Source organism: Lagopus muta, chromosome 1 (assembly GCF_023343835.1).
Source record: "Lagopus muta isolate bLagMut1 chromosome 1, bLagMut1 primary, whole genome shotgun sequence".
Taxonomy (NCBI): Eukaryota; Metazoa; Chordata; class Aves; order Galliformes; family Phasianidae; genus Lagopus; species Lagopus muta.
The window spans coordinates 39,207,441-39,223,498 of NC_064433.1; the positions used below are offsets into that span (position 1 = coordinate 39,207,441).

Genomic DNA, 16,058 nt, shown 5'->3' on the forward strand with positions numbered 1-16,058 from the left:
TTCTAATTACAGCCCCTATTACCATGCTGGCAAAATGTTTCACAGTTACTCATTTATTTCGCTTCGCAGCACTGTCAAGAAAACCGACAACACCCATCCTTCTCCAAGAAAACTGTCACATAAGGTCATAGTAGTGTTTAACTTGTTAGCGCATGTAAGTAGTCAGAATAAATCTGAGCCCACAGTTTTCATGTCCTGAAAGCACACCCTGGCCAGCAAAAACTGGAATATCTCTGGCGACAGGGATGTTCCTGCACTGCAGGAGCCATACTCTGCAATGCTGATGGCTGGGATTGCAATGGAATCCCAATTGCAAAGGTAGCATCCTTTTTGCCAAACTGTAAAAAAAATGCATGCTGGCGTATCATGCCCATTCCTAGGCCTGATAATACATTATTTTTCATTTGAGATCTATTTTATTTCCATAAAACTGTGGACATGCAGAGATAATAACTGCATGGTTTTCATTTCTAGAAGCACACACCTGAGATCTATTTAAAACCTTTCTCTAGTAATGGGCAGTCATGGAAGTCACATACTGCCTATAACAGTGAGCCACACTATTTTGCAAATCTCTCTCTGGTTGAGTGACACTTGCTGTGCTCAAACTAAGAAGCTGATGTGAGAGTCAAGCCAATACTCTGGCTCATGACCCTATCTGTGTATGATGGGGACAGGCAGATTTCAGAAGAACCTTCCTGTTTCCACTGATAGTCCTGGTAAACCAATGAAGAACAGATTTTAACAATGCACTTAAGTTAGATGCCTGCAATAATCTGTGGGAGCATTCTCAAATCTCAACAAATCCGGAGTGGTTCAGTAAGGCATTCTGTAGTTCAGCTGGTGCTGGTCTCGACTGGCAGGGAGAATGCAGGCTTTAGGCCGAGGTTTAGTATCCTACAGTATCCCCTCCAGACCTGTAGAAACTAAGTTGTAGAGGTATCTCAGTGTGTATAACAAGCTCCTACACTGGCAATGATAAGCTAGTTTACTACAGAGTCTGTCTATGAAGTTCATCTATGCTATATACATGAGTATTTCTTGCAGTGTTTAAGCCACTGATTTGTGATACTTTGTGCTGTTAAACAATTGCTCTATTTATCAGCAGTACTGGTTAGTGCAAATTTCTAGTTTTGCATATTTTTGTAACTATGACCTTTTTACAGTTTAAATATTTGTCTCTAAGGCTCTTTGGTGAATAATGTACAGAAAAGTAAATTATCATATGTGTGCTTATGAAAACTCGCATGAAATTATTGGTAACAAACATTTATTCTAACTGTGCATATGTTGTTCCCCTTGAAGGTTCATAACAGTCCTCACTGTCATGGTTCAGTATATTCTTGTCAGAGGTCAATCAGCTTGTTTTTTTCAAACCAAGAAGAAATAACTATTTCAGGACATGAAGTAAGAAAGGAAGGAAACAGGTAAGTGTTCTAATGGTCATTTAAAATGTTTTATTGCAGAAATTACGGAGTTCAAGAAGTGACTGGTTTTTATGTCAAACAGGGAACATAATTTGCTATGTATTTTTACTGATCCCTGGATGCTCTGAATTGGGACTGAGAAGAGTAGGAAGATGTAATAGTGTTCATAAAATATCTGAATGAACATTCACTCCCTACACAAATCTTCTGTTCAACTTCTCAGCTCAGATCTAGTGATTAACCATCCTGACTTTGTACAGTTTGTCTGCATCAGACTATTTCAGCTAATCTCTGATGCATCCTGATACCATTTTGAACAAGGCGGTCATTATTTATGCTTTGTATGTGGCTATGCTTAATTAAATACATAACCTTATAGACAAGTCTGAATTAACTGAATAAAAGATCTTAAACCTCCTTTGCCCCTTCAGGGCAAATACTCCACAAAAATCTCTGAGGTACATCCAACATCCAATGTACTCTTTTTTAACTTTTTTTTTTTCAAAATAAAACAATGAGTACAAGACTATCATAAGTGTTTTTTTGCTGTTTGATAAAGTACAGCAAATTTCAAAGACTTAAGGTATTCTTTCATAACATGTTAGAAGGTATGTATTTGGATATAATTATGTTACAGACATTAGCATCTGAGGCTGATGACTATAACACTATCAGTCTGTTCATCCCAACAGAACCGCTTTTGGAAGATCAAGATTAAATCATGCTACAATATTATTGTCCAGTGTTTTTTTGGCCAAGGGAGGAGGGTATCTGATGTAATCATCAAGCCACATGATGATATTTGGAAAGTCATGATGGTCGGGTGAAGTCCATAGTGACTAGAGAAAAGACAATATATCACCTATTTTTAAGAAGCGTATAAAGGATGATCCAGGGAAGTCATCCTCACCTCTGTGCTGGCGATCGTGGAGAAGATCCTCCTGGAACCTATGCTAAGGCAGATGGAAGAGGGGGAGGTGATGTGGCATAATAGTATGGTTTCACCAAGGGCAGGTTGTGCCTGACCAACCTTGTCATTTTTTTATGATGGCATATCCGTGTCAGTGGACAAAGGAAGAGCCAGAGATATCATCTATCTGGACTTCAGTATGGCCTTTGACGTGGTAACCCATAATGTCTTTCTCTCCAAATACGTGGATTTGAAGAGTAGACTGTTCAGTGGACAAGGAACTGGTTGTGAGAGCATGCCAGCATGCCCAGAGAGTGGTGATCAATGGCTCACCAGATAGAGAATAGTAATAAGAGGTATCTCTCAGGGGTCTGTACTAGGACTGGTGCTCTTTAACATCTTGATACACAACGGTGACAGTAGGATCGAGCATGCTCTCAGCAAGACTATGGATGATACTAAGCTGTGTGGTGCAGTCAACATGCCTGAGAGACGGAATGACATTCAGAGAGACCTAGACAGGCTTGAACAGTGGGTCCAGGTGAACCTCATGAGGTTCAACAAATCCAAATGCAAGGTCTTGCACCTGGATTGTGGCATCCCCACTATCACTATAAGCTGGGGGCTATAAGGATAGAGCACAGCTCTGCCAAAAGGGATTTGGTATACTGGTGGATGGCAAGCTAGACATGAGCCGATGATGTGTCCCTGCAGCCCAGAAAGCCACCCGTATCCTGGGCTGCATTAAAAGAGGTGTGGCCAGCAAGCTGAAGGAAATGATCCTTCCCCTCTACTCTGCGTTGAGGAGACCTCACCTGGAGTACTGCATCCAGATGTGGAGTCCTTAGTACGAGAAAGATGTGGACCTGTTAGAGTGTGTTCAGAGGAGGGCCACAAAAATGATCCAAGAGATGGAACACTTCCCCTGTGAGGACAGTCTGAGAGAGATGGGGCTGCTCAGTCTGGAGAAGAAAAGGCTCCAGGGAAACCTGAGAACAGCCTTTCAGTATCTAAAGGGGGTCTATAAGAAGAAAAGGGACAGACTCGACAGACTCTAGCAGAGTCTGTTGTGATAGAATAAGGGGAAATGGTTTCAAATCAAAAGAGTGGAGATTTAGGTTGAATGTAAGGAAAAAGTTTTCTATAGTAATGTTAGTGAGGCACTGGAACACGTTGCCCATGGAGGTGGTGGAAGCCCCCTCCTTGGAGACATTCAAGGTCAGGCTGGATAGGGCTCTGATCAAACTAATCTACCTATAGAAGTCCCTGCTCATTTCAGAGGAGTTGGACTAGATGACCTTTAGGCATTCCTCCCAACTAAAAAATTATATGACTGTATGTCATACAATTCTTGTTCATGAGCATCTTCTGTACTGTAAAACCCTCTATTTGCATTCACCTACCTGATGATCGATCCTGTGCCCAGAAGGACTGCTGATGCTCGCCATACCAGGAGCACTGATAGTAATTTCACAGAGCTGCCTATGCAAACCAGGATGCTCATGAAGTCACATATTCCTCTATGTGCCTGAGCTGAATTTTGAAAATGAAGACGAATTATTCTTTCAGACTTATCATTGGAACAACTGATACTTGTATACACCAGAAAAACATTCACTTGTAATGATCCATACAGACAAGCAAATAAGAACAGATGGCAAAGAATAGATGACAAAATACTGAAGTGGCTCTATAAACCTGGGGAAAAAAGTGTGTAGAGAGTTAGATGATAATGTTTTATGTGTATTTTTCTTCTACTAATCTTGTCTCATCTGTGATCTTTGAAGTAAGTTGTTTATTTTTCCAGATTAATGTTGCCACAGACAGTTGGAAATGTTTTCTTTGAGAGATTGGCGGACTATATTCTGGTGAAAACTACCTTCGGTTTTTCTCTTGCTTGGGATGGAAACTCTGGTATTTATATTAAGCTAACAGAAGAACATCATGGAAAACCTTGTGGCCTCTGTGGAAATTTTAATGGTGATAAATATGATGACTTGATACTGCAAAATAGTAAGTAAATGGCTTGGAAATACACCCTTACCTTGTGTAAGCAGCTCCATGTTCACTTAAAATCTTTTATGAAAGAAAAGACAGAGTCCTTATTTGAATAGAAAATAGAATATGTGCTCTATTCTTCACAGAATCATAGAATCACCAAGGTTGGAAAAGACCTATAAGATCATCCAGTCCAACCATTCACCAATAGTTCTCACTAAACCATATCCTTCAACACAATGTCCAAAATTGCAGTGAGGCTGGGGGCACGTTTAGGGAAAAAAATCCCAATTGAAGAAACTAGTTATATGTATGCTTAAGCCTTTTCTTGCTCAACAAAGTACTTGGTCTATGTTTATCTTAACTGATGGAAGTGCCTTGAAATAATAAATAAATAAGCAAATACTTGTGGTTTTCTGTAGGTTTAAGAATGGAGGAAAGAGTGAAAAAACAAAATATTAATCTTTGGAAAAAACACCACATTGAGTCATTTGTTTACATTGCTGTCATAAAAATATGAGCTGAAATATTTATATTTAAAAGCACTTTCCAGAAAGTTCCTCATATCTCTCTGTTGGTATGTTGTATTTAGGGCCTCCTAATACCCTGTATGGTGAGTTGTCCAATGCTGTCTCATCTGAGGAAGAAGTGATTTACTAAGTTGGTAGAATATTCTGTAATCTGTGTAGTTCTAAATACTTCTACTCTCTAGAAACTTTTGTCCTACTCACAACCAATGTGAAGAAAGAGAAAACATAGGAATTCAGTCTGATAAGAAGAAAGATAGAACTGTTTCATCATTGATTGCTGAATCAAATCCCATGACCCTACAGTTTATGAAGTCAAAAGTTTATCTCACTGTAACTTTTTTTCCCTTTTCTGTTTTGTTCCATTCATTACGGTTGATAGGCAGGTGTTCAAGACTTTGAATGAAGGAAGAAACATTTCTTTGCACTGTTTAAAAATCTGCCCAGTATTAATTCCTAGTATTTCTTCTGTCATGAAAGAAGTGTGTTCACTGTTTCATACCTTAATTGCTGCACACCAGAGTTTAATATGTTTAATAACTAGTTAAAAAAACGGTGATGAAAAATGGAATTCTGAAGAGGTAATGAACTCACACAAATTCTTTAAAAGTAATTATCTCAGCATTTTTAAATGTGTTCTCTGTTATAAACGACAAGTATGACAGCTCTTTCTTCAATTTCAGAGCGACATGTTTTTTCCATTGTCATTTCTTATGGTTCTTCTCTTTGTCAGAAATGACAGTATTATTGTAGAGTACAATCCAGATCACTGTGAATTATTTTAACCTTGAACCAGTTGTATGGTAACCTTTTTACCTGTGCAAATACAATGCTAGATGTTCTGCTATCTTCACATGAATAGATTAACTAAATTAAAATTGCTTCTAAGCTGCAAGTTTTTTCTAAATGTTTCAATTTCTCATTTGGGATGATGATTTGTCTCCCCTGACTATACTATTCCTACAGTAGTGTAAAGGAAATTCTTACATCTATCCTGAATCTCGCAGCGTCTGAATGCCCTGTTTTTGCATTGTCTTACATAACGAAGCTGTGGAGTCTCAATATCAAAGCACAGTTTAAAAAATCAATTTCTTTTCTGTTCCCTTCATCTTCATATTTCATTGCATCTTTCTATTGCTTTAATACATGGGACTGTATCTGTGAGTAAAACTATTTTAAGGACAGTGATTTTGTATAGTGGGATTTTTTTAAGACTTAGAATGTTTTTTTGAAGCCATGTCAAAATGAAAATAAAACTCTTTAATGTTTCTGCAGAACCAGGTTTGTATCAACAGGTTTACTTCTAGACAAAAAACAGCCTTTTAAGTTTGGGAAGGGTTTCAGAACTCTTCTGTCAGCAAAGGAGAAAAGTTTTAACTCTCCCTGGCTCTTAAGTGAACTAGATTGGTTTAGTTTTGTTTATTTGTGGATATCCAAGTACAAATATCTGATTATTGTGTTTTGGGACTTTCCACATTCCAGAGTGTCAAACTGTGTACATTTTGTGCTGAATGAAGTTGAATTAAGTTTTGGATAATACTGTTCTATGAAGAAAAAAAAAAAGCAACTAATATCATTCCAATATTCTTCAATATTCTTTCTCTTAACCATGCATAGATAACAATTACATAGATATTAATTATTGTTCTTCAAAGTGGAGGCAGTAAACTCTCTCTAGCATACTTAAGAACATAGAGAAAATTTAATACATAGTTCTTGCTGCAAAAATATGGGAATTTTGGGTTTGTTCCTTTACTGCAACCTTCTTGTGTGTTCCTATGTGTCTGCTGCCATGACTTCCAATCGTGCATCTCATTCATTCATTCTCCCATCCCCATGCTGTTCGGAGAATTGGGCCAATATTATGTTTGTCATAGGGGTTTTCTGCAGTAGGGGAAGAGAGTGAGATAACAGTGCTAACTGACCACTGTGAAACATGATGCAAGTCTTAAATTGTTTTGAAGAGATGTATTTTTTCTAAACGTTCAGTGTGTTAAAGTAGTTTTTATTTGTATGTTTGTTGTAAAAGTGTCATTAATTGTATTTAAAAAGAATATTTGCCCCATATATATACCTATGTAATTTTTCATCTACATGTGTATGTATATATATATAGGTATATTAGGTATAATATATTGCCTAATGTTAAAAAGGAAAAATCAACTTTTTCTAAACTCTACGTACTCTATACATATCAATATCTGAAGTAACATATGTATTTAAAAGCATTCAGAAATTTCCAAGACCTCTTTTTAGTTTGTGCTGACAGTCTTTCTTCTGGTTCTCTTATCACACAGGAGGTGAATATACAGAAGACATTGCTGAATTTGCAAATAGCTGGACTGTGCAAATCTCAGATGATGCAGCTTGTGTACCTACTGCCTTAGATTTTTCCAGTCCTTGCTCAGCTAATGCAGAATCCACTGAGGTAAATTAATCATGTAGTAATTATTATTATTATTCTTTTAAATCTTCTCTGCCTAGTGATGGTACAAGAATGTAGTAATATAAACCATATAGAAAGAAAGCTCAACTGCATTGAGGCTTTGAGAAGATTCAGGTCAGGGCTGTTGCTGGGGAATGTCTGAAGATCTTCAGTTTAGCTTGAAAGTACAAACATTCCAATAGGATGTGCCAAGTGGTAAAGGTCTGCTTCATTGCTGCATTACTCACTTTCCAGTTCTGGCATCTTACAGCTCATTATGTAGGAAATGATGAGATATTGCAGAAGTACCATGCTCAGCTCCAGGATTGACGCAAAATAATTTTTTGGTCATTTTGCAATCTGCCATGCCAGGTAGTTTGGGAGCAGCATGTGATCAGGCCTCTGTAGTTAGAGAGGACAAATTTTAAGAAGAATGGTAGAGGACACATAATAAATGGAGACTTGAGATTCTCAAGCTTTAATGGGAGTATGAAGGACCCTAGATTAGATCAACAAAGCTAAAAATAATTATGCTTGTTCAGAAACTATTTTCTAACTGTTGTTTACTGATTTTCCTTAATGCACAGGATATATTCTTCAAGTGCCAAATACTCCTACAATTTCCTTTTCTCAGCTGTCATGAGAGCATAGATCCATATTCTTATATTTCTAGCTGTATGAATGATCTTTGCAGGTAAGAATGGAGTTCTTGTTTCCTTTTTTGATGCATGAAATGAATGCTTCCTTTTCTAAGGCAAAAACTGAGCAGTACTGAGTGAAGTTAGTAGGAACTAAAAGAATTCAAAATGGAGGAGATGGTGTTTCTCTCAATGGGTGCTTTACTGTGGAACTAGAGGACACATAACCTGTGCTTCAAGTTTGATTGCTAGATATTTACATGAATTCAAGGAAAGACTAGACAAACACGTGGGGGAGAAATTCATGGAAAATCACTAATGACAAAAAGGTAGTTGCTAGTCACACGCACACACAGAATACTACATCTGGAAGCTCTGAGCAAAAAATACACGATTAGGACGATACTGAAAGGAAATATCAGTGATACTGGAGGAGTAGAAACATTTCCTCCATAGAGACTGTTTTTCTGATAAAAATATAGTAGAACAAGCATCATCATTCAAACATGTAGATTTTTTTCAAGACTGTTTTATTTATATAAATTCAGAGATGTAAAAAGAAAATCAGCTCTCACTGGTTTTGGTGGGAGTTGCACATCCTCAGTTGCTGGGGTTATATGTAAACTGCTGTTTTTCTCTTAGCCCCGGACTCTTATTTATTTGCCAGTCATTCACAGTAAACAGATGCTTCAGAGAGTAATGGAACAGAAAACTGAGCAATGTATTGCTTCTTTTTTAAAAAGGTCTTATGACTAAGAGGCAATTGTCATAAATAACAGGATTTGTGTCAGGTACTATTATAACCTTCTCAGAGTATCATCAATTTAATCAAAAGCATACAGAAAGGTTCACAAGACTAAAAGCAAGAATCACTCAGTAGCATCCATTACAACTTGTTAGTTCATTTTCAATGAATTGTGAGTTTTCTGTTTTGCCATCGAGTGAATATAGAAGAATTTGAGTTTGTAAGCAAGTTCTCAAAGTGTTTCTTCTGCATTTGGTGCTCTGTACATTAATTCAACTAAGAAAAGAGCTGAGCTGCCTCTGCATAGTGTCAGTGTAACTCAGGAGCTTATTGTGCCTTTTCCTCAGTCAGAAGAAGAATAATGAAAAGCAAATTTTAAGATGTGATATTTAATTTATGTCATGGTATTAAGGAGTAAAAGAAGTATATTGAGAAGCAAACTTTCAAGCGTCATACTGAGCCGTATTACAGCATTAAGGAGGTTTTGATTTTTGTTGAAATGCATGTGTGTGCTGAATATGAATTGTGTGAATGTTAAAAACCTTGAAGGAAGTTTCTGTGTCTGAGAACCTAATTAATTTAGGCTTACTTTGCTTATAAGAGGTCTCTTCTTGTGGCTTAATGTCAGTTTATAAAGGGGGGCCATTTTATATGCCAAGTATTCTTTGTATTAAGACCCATTTAATTGGATTAGATAAAAAGAATTGGGAGAAACTGTGATCACTGTAACGAAGAGTATAGTGGTGTTTGATTTGGTAACAGATGTGTTGAAAGCAGAATACAAATACCATTTAATATGTTTTCAAGACCGTTAATTTGGAAGCTTGATCTTTTTTGCTGAAAGACAAACTCAGCTAGTCTGTGCTGCTAGTACTTATAATAGAAATGTCTTATGACTGGTTCATTTTGGCATCAAGTCCTTCATGGAGAGTGATAGGAGTTGTTGGGTTTTCACATTAAAAACTGGTAGTGTTTTGTATTATGTAACTTGCATCTGGGTAAAATCTGAGGTTACCTAAATACTGATGAATATCTCTCTACTTGACTCTGGCAGAAATGCATTATTCAGCCAGCTTCTTCTGTATAGATTAATGTAGAGATAATGACTTTGCTCAAGATTGCACTATAACTCTCTGAACTTGTCTACAGTATTTGATAGATAATGCTTCTGATGCTAAGCAACTAACCAACAGGGTTCTCCTCACCTAAGTTCAAGGACTAAGTTTGAATTAGAAACTTGAGCTTGATAAGGGACATTTGGTCCAAGTATCAGCATAGGTGGCAGTTTCCATACCAAAAGGACCTTTAAGATCACGTAGTTCCAACCTCCTGGCAGGGACACCTCTTTCTAGATCATGTTGCCCAAAAGCCCATCCAGCCTGGCCTTGAACATCTCAGGTGGGGGAGCACCCACAACCTCTCTGGACAATTGTTCAACTGCATTCTTGAACTGTAATGTTGAACTCCATTGTTGCCTTTCTGGGCAATTGTTGAATTGTACTGTTGAACTGTCCATTGTCTTCATGACAAGGTTATGTTTCACCATCCTCTTGGACAGCAGCATCAGCTGAGTGAAGTATTCTGAGCAGACTCCTGTGGCATTGATTTGTAGGTGGGATTTAAGTTTTGTGATTACTCCCTTGTTTTATCATTTCAGGGTGGATGATGATGAAACATACTGCAGAGCGGTGACAGAGTATGCTAGAGCATGCTCCCATGCTGGGTCCCCTGTGCGAGACTGGAGGGATGATTTTCCTGCTTGTAGTAAGACTCTTTAGCAAAGCATAGTGTATGACCTTTGAAATACCACCAGATGTCCTTTTCAAGTAATTCCATCTTAACAACATTTGTTGCGATAGGACTCAAACCTTATACTGAAGTAGATCAGCCAGCTTCATTATTAATGGAGAACAAAGAAGTCAATGACTTGCTTGAGGATTATTTTAATTCTATTGTGATCTCATGTAGATACATACAAAATTCATGTTTGTGCAAATTGCTTGGAACTTCATGTAAGTTGATCATACTTCACAGGGAAGAAAAAACATCTGTGGAGTTCTGATATCATCACTGTTTCCAGCTGACCTTTCAGCCTCTACCAGCTTTATAACAGAATGAACAAAGGGAATGCAACTCCTTCTCGTCATCACTGTTGCCTATCAATTGTAGTTCACGGAACTTTGAACTAGTTGAGATATGAGCACGCATTGTTTCCCCTGTTACAGGAACTATGAACTTGTAGTGGAGAGGTGATAGAAGAATTTGATAAACAGACTTAAATACTGATGAGAGATTTACTGCAGTTCATCAGTTGCAGTCTCTCCAACAATCCATTGTACCTAAACTGGATAATCACCTACATCTGAAGTGTTGCACAACTATTTATTTAATGAGATAAGACTTCTCCAGTATGGAAAGAGAAATTGTACTAATGCACAATGTGATGTGCTCTTTTTCTAGCTGAGAAATGTGAAGACAGCTTTGTACACCGTGATTGTATCAGTTGTTGTCCACCAACTTGCACCTTTGAAAAAGATTGTCTTGGTAGCAACCTATACTGCTTAGATGGATGTTACTGTCCAGATGGTGAGTACTGTTGATTTTATGTGAAAAATATTTGTAAAGTTAATATCCAGCATTGTAATAAAGTTGTCTAAATAAACTATACTTAAAATTAAAAGCCAGAAAATATGAATAATTTAGTTGTTTCTGTTTTTGCTATTCTAACTGTGATTCTGTCTTTTATTGTGTTCTGAATATTTACAGAGAATATTATGGCATAGAATAAAATATCAGTTAAAATCTAGAGCCATCACTAATGCTGTCTACAATGAGGCATAGCATAGGTTTAATCAACTTTATTAGAATTATTCCTGAAGCAAATGAGGTTTTGTTTGAACAGAATGTATCATATACTCTATTCAAGAAAACTCCCTTCGATCTGTACTAAATGAAAATTAGGGACTGGTCAATGAACAGTCTGATTATGGAAGGGCTAGTATTATATGATATCAAAACCTTTTAGGTTTTGGGTCTATAAATTTTTACATACTTTAGGCAAACATTTTTCAGAAAGTAACCTTTCAGAATGAAATCTGCTCTGAGAAGGCTTAAGCATTTAATGTTCTGAGCATTCTGCAATCACTAGGTGACTCTTTATACTAGTCCCCAGTTGCCTTCTGACAGATTTGAATGTTTGAGTAAGATGGGGCAACAACAAGAACACTGAGTCTATTTACTTTTTTTTTTAATCTCATGTGTTAACTTCCCCCCCAATAGGTCTCATTATGGAAAATGGAACTTGTATCTCCGTGTCAAATTGTCCTTGTATTTATCATGGAACTGCCTTCCCTGTAGGCACAAAAATTGAGCAAGAATGTAGTAATTGGTATGTGAAAGCCTCATGTATGTGCTTCCTCTATCTATGACTGCTCCCTGTAGTTAGTTTAACATCACAGTCGTGCTCAAATTTCAAAGAATAGTTAGTACTTATACTTTATGGTCTGGGCTTTGTGTATCATCAAAAAAAAGTTCTACAGAAACAGTGGATTCAATATCTATTAACTAGTGCATAGCTCCTATTTTGATAAATATTGGAACACTGAATTTCTGTATTTTGTGATTTTTCTTTTTAGTGTTTGTACTGGTGGCATTTGGAACTGTACTGATCATGATTGCCCAGGTATCTGTATTTCATGGTTTCTTTCCTCTCTTCAGTGAACACAAGGGATAAACTTTTCCAAATACAACAGACTCAAATATAATCCAAGGGTTTGGGATGCTATTTTAAGAAGAAAGATTTAGCACACAAATGTCCAGTAGCAGTGGGGTGGCTGAAGCAAAACTATTAACTGCCTGATTGTACTTGCCTTATTTTTTCCTATTTGTTTCCCTAACTCAGTGTGTTACATTCACACATTTTATTCTACCTCCTTATACTCTGTGTGCTTTGGGACATGTATCTAATTCCACAGACAGCTGCTACACTGTCTGTGCAGTGAGCCATGGATAAGATTCTCCTCACTTCTAGATGCAGCTGTAATGCAGACAATAAAAAGAGTATCATTCTGTTGCTCAGAGTGCTCCAATTTCACCCTTGTAACAATAGTTTGTGTCCGGATCTTTCTTTTTAAAGATTACGCATCTCTTTAATGACTTACTGAGACAAACAAATCATCAGCTAATGAAACTTCTTTGACAGTTCAGTACCTTAAACAAAATCGTACTATGAAACTTGTGAAAGAGAATTTTTTTTTTTTTCCCCACAAATTAAAGAACCTCCTATGAATGAGTTAGCAAACAAAGCTCGGGAGGTACTAAAAAAATCTTAGGAAGGTGGATCTGTAGTCTAATTCTGTCATTGAGTATCAGCTCATATGCATGTTGTGTGTGACTAGCCTCGTCCTAAGGAATGAATGCCTGTTAGCAGTAGGAGTGGGTTAGGTGTGCTCCCACAGATTGCCTCCTGCTGCAGTTGCAGCAAAGAGGAATCTAGCTTATGTGCTTTGGTGTGACCTCACAAACTGAATCAAAGTGCAGTAAGTGGGGATCTGCTGGAGGCTTACTTCAACAGTGGTCTCCTGATCTGAACTGAAACAAGAATGTAGGGGCACCCTGAGGACAGACAACAGATATCTACTCACCTGGAATTTAGGACAACCCACATGTTCAAACACAGCATTTTCATGCCTGCAGCAATAAGCAGTGCCGTAGTACCAGTGAGGGAGGAGAAAGAAGCTGGCTTTCTCTTTCATACTTAGCCATGCCAAAAAATGATGAGGAAGAAGATTACAGGAAACGTCAGAGCTGTAACACAGAGAAAGCTTTTGCTTGTATTCTAGGGAACCAGTGACTCACATTCAGCCTAGGTAATACCAAAGCTACACATGGGCGTGTGCAAAATGAGATGGCATACAATGGAAAGATGTGTGTATAACATATTTCAATTTCAAATGCTGTAACAGTTAAAAAAAATTAATGCTCTAATGGGATAATAATTATTATTTTTGTATTGTATTATATTTCTCACAGAACAACAATACATTATTATTTAAGTGAACTTTTGTATTTAACTTTTTTCTCTCAAGCTGAGTGCTCCGTCACAGGTAACTCCCATTTCACAACATTTGATGGACGTCATTTTACCTTTCTTGGGATTTGCCAGTACATTTTAGTAAAAGGCACTGGAAAGAACAAATTCACAATCACTTTACAGAAAGCACCTTGTGGACATGTAAGTCACGCTTTCATTGAACATCCATAACGAAAGTGTATATGTATTTCAGATATTTTTGCATAGATGCTACTATAGATTATCAGGTTATGTGAAAAGAAGAATATTGTGAGTTGAAACCTTTTCACAGCTTTTTTTAATGTGGTTGTATTGCTACATGTTTTATTGTCCTTTATAAAACCTATTGCAGCTTTAGAAGGAGTAAGTCTGAAGAGTTATTCATCTCTGCGTATTAAGTGAGTATATATATGAACAGTCATACAGTCAAAGAATTATAGAATCATTAAGGTTGAAAACTGCCAATCCATCATCACTCTGTACACTAATCATGTCCCTAAGTGCCATGTCTACTTGTTTCTTGAACACCTCTAGTGACAGTGAGTTCACCATGTCCCTGGGCAGCCTGTTCCAGTGTTTGACTACTCTTTCTGAGAAGAAACTTTTCTTAATATCCAACCTGAACCTTCTCTGGTGCAACTTTAGTCCATTACCTTTTCTTCTGTCATTAGTAACCTGGGAGAAGAAACCAACTTCCAGCCTCCTTCCAGGTGGTTGTAGAGAGCACTACAGTCTCCCCTGAGTTTCCTCTTCTCCAGACAAAATAATCCCAGTTCCCTCAGCCACTCCTCATAAGAACTTGTGCTCCAGACCCTTCACCAACTTCATTACCCATCTTGGACCTCAATGTCATTCTTGCAGTGAGGGGCTCAAAATTGAACGTAGTATTTGAGGTGCAGCTTCACCAGTGCTACATACATGGGACAATCCATAGATTTCCCTAGTCCTGCTGGCTACACTATTTCTGATACAGTCAACAGTACCATCAGCCTATTTGGACACCTGGGAACACTGCTGGCTCTTGTTCAGCCAGCTGTTGACCATGACACCCAGATCTTTTTCCATTGCACAGATTTCCAGCCACTCTGCCCCAGCCCTGTAGCATTCCATGGGCTTACTGTGATCAAAGTGTGGGACGAAGTGCTTGGTCTTGTTGGACCTCATACAATTGGCCTCAGTCCATCAATCCAGTCCATCCAGATTCCTCTGTAGGGCCTTCCTACCTCAAGTAAATCAACACTTCCTCCCAGTTTGCTGTCATCTGCAAATTTACTGAGGGGGTGAAGGAATTCCTTCATCCAGATTATTAATAAAAATGTGGTACTGTGTGCAGATGTCTCAAGCTTTAGAAAAGCTTTTGCTGGCAGCACTGGACAAACTTAATACACAATTAAGTAAGAGATTTTTTCATAGTTTTAGATGTGTATTTGTTATCTTTCAGCATATTTAATTTGTTGGAACAATGCCTTTTAGAAAATTTTTAAGGAGACTAACCATGTGTATTTGTTTGAAAGTGTTTTGGCAAGTATTCAATAACAGGTGTTATGAATAGAGGTGTTTATGAGAAGTGCTTCCATGCAGTACTTCCATGCAGGAACTAGGCTGTCAGACAGGTCTCAGACTGTGCCTCACAATAGCCCACATGTTGGTACCTCTGTACCTCTGCTTTTCTTTATGTCTCTTCTTCCTCATGTTATGAGATTCCTTTTTTTGTTTTTGTTTTTTGCATTTCAGGTGGTCTCAAGAATGATAGAGTTGGTTATGTAGTCACTGAGAGATAAGAGATGCTGCTGAAAGTGATCTGTAGTTACAGTTCTAGGCACTTTGAAAAGTTTCCGTGTAAAAACACAGAGACCCAGAAGAATCTGAGATGCTTGACATCAGTTGGTTATGTTTCTGCTCTGGTCCTATATCTAGGTTAATAGATTTTGCCCGGACAGCACTTCAAAATGAAGGATGTTTGTTTTCATGTGGCCTTTTTTTGATAGTCACACATTTACAAATAATTTTAGTGTATTTCTGGAGAAATTATATTCTTTTGTCTGCAGTCAGAGATGATGAACTACATTTCAAGTTTCCTTCTACTTCATTGCTGCATTTGGGCTCTACTTTGGGAGCCCAGTATCGATACTTGGAGATTTATATCTGCTTAATGCTAGACTGCCATAATAGCTAAAATGAATCCACCTTGCTCTTTTGTTCACAAGCAGTATTTTTCTTTTTTGCATTTAATTTTGGATATTCAGTTTAATGTTATAGTGGCTTACACTTGATTTACCTGATGACAGTATTTCCTTTCTATACAACTGTTTGCTTT

At 37.6% G+C, this 16,058-nt stretch overlaps 1 protein-coding gene across 1 annotated transcript in view; it reads left to right on the plus strand.

Moving 5' to 3' along the window:
* Positions 1-16,058, plus strand: part of OTOGL (otogelin like) — a 92,983-nt gene that overhangs the window by 8,273 nt on the left and 68,652 nt on the right. The window contains exons 8-16 of the mRNA XM_048934180.1: positions 1,306-1,427; positions 4,145-4,350; positions 7,160-7,290; positions 7,875-7,981; positions 10,328-10,434; positions 11,131-11,256; positions 11,950-12,058; positions 12,306-12,352; positions 13,758-13,903. Of these exons, the coding sequence (XP_048790137.1) occupies positions 1,306-1,427; positions 4,145-4,350; positions 7,160-7,290; positions 7,875-7,981; positions 10,328-10,434; positions 11,131-11,256; positions 11,950-12,058; positions 12,306-12,352; positions 13,758-13,903 (1,101 nt within the window). The remainder of the gene's footprint in view (positions 1-1,305; positions 1,428-4,144; positions 4,351-7,159; positions 7,291-7,874; positions 7,982-10,327; positions 10,435-11,130; positions 11,257-11,949; positions 12,059-12,305; positions 12,353-13,757; positions 13,904-16,058) is intronic.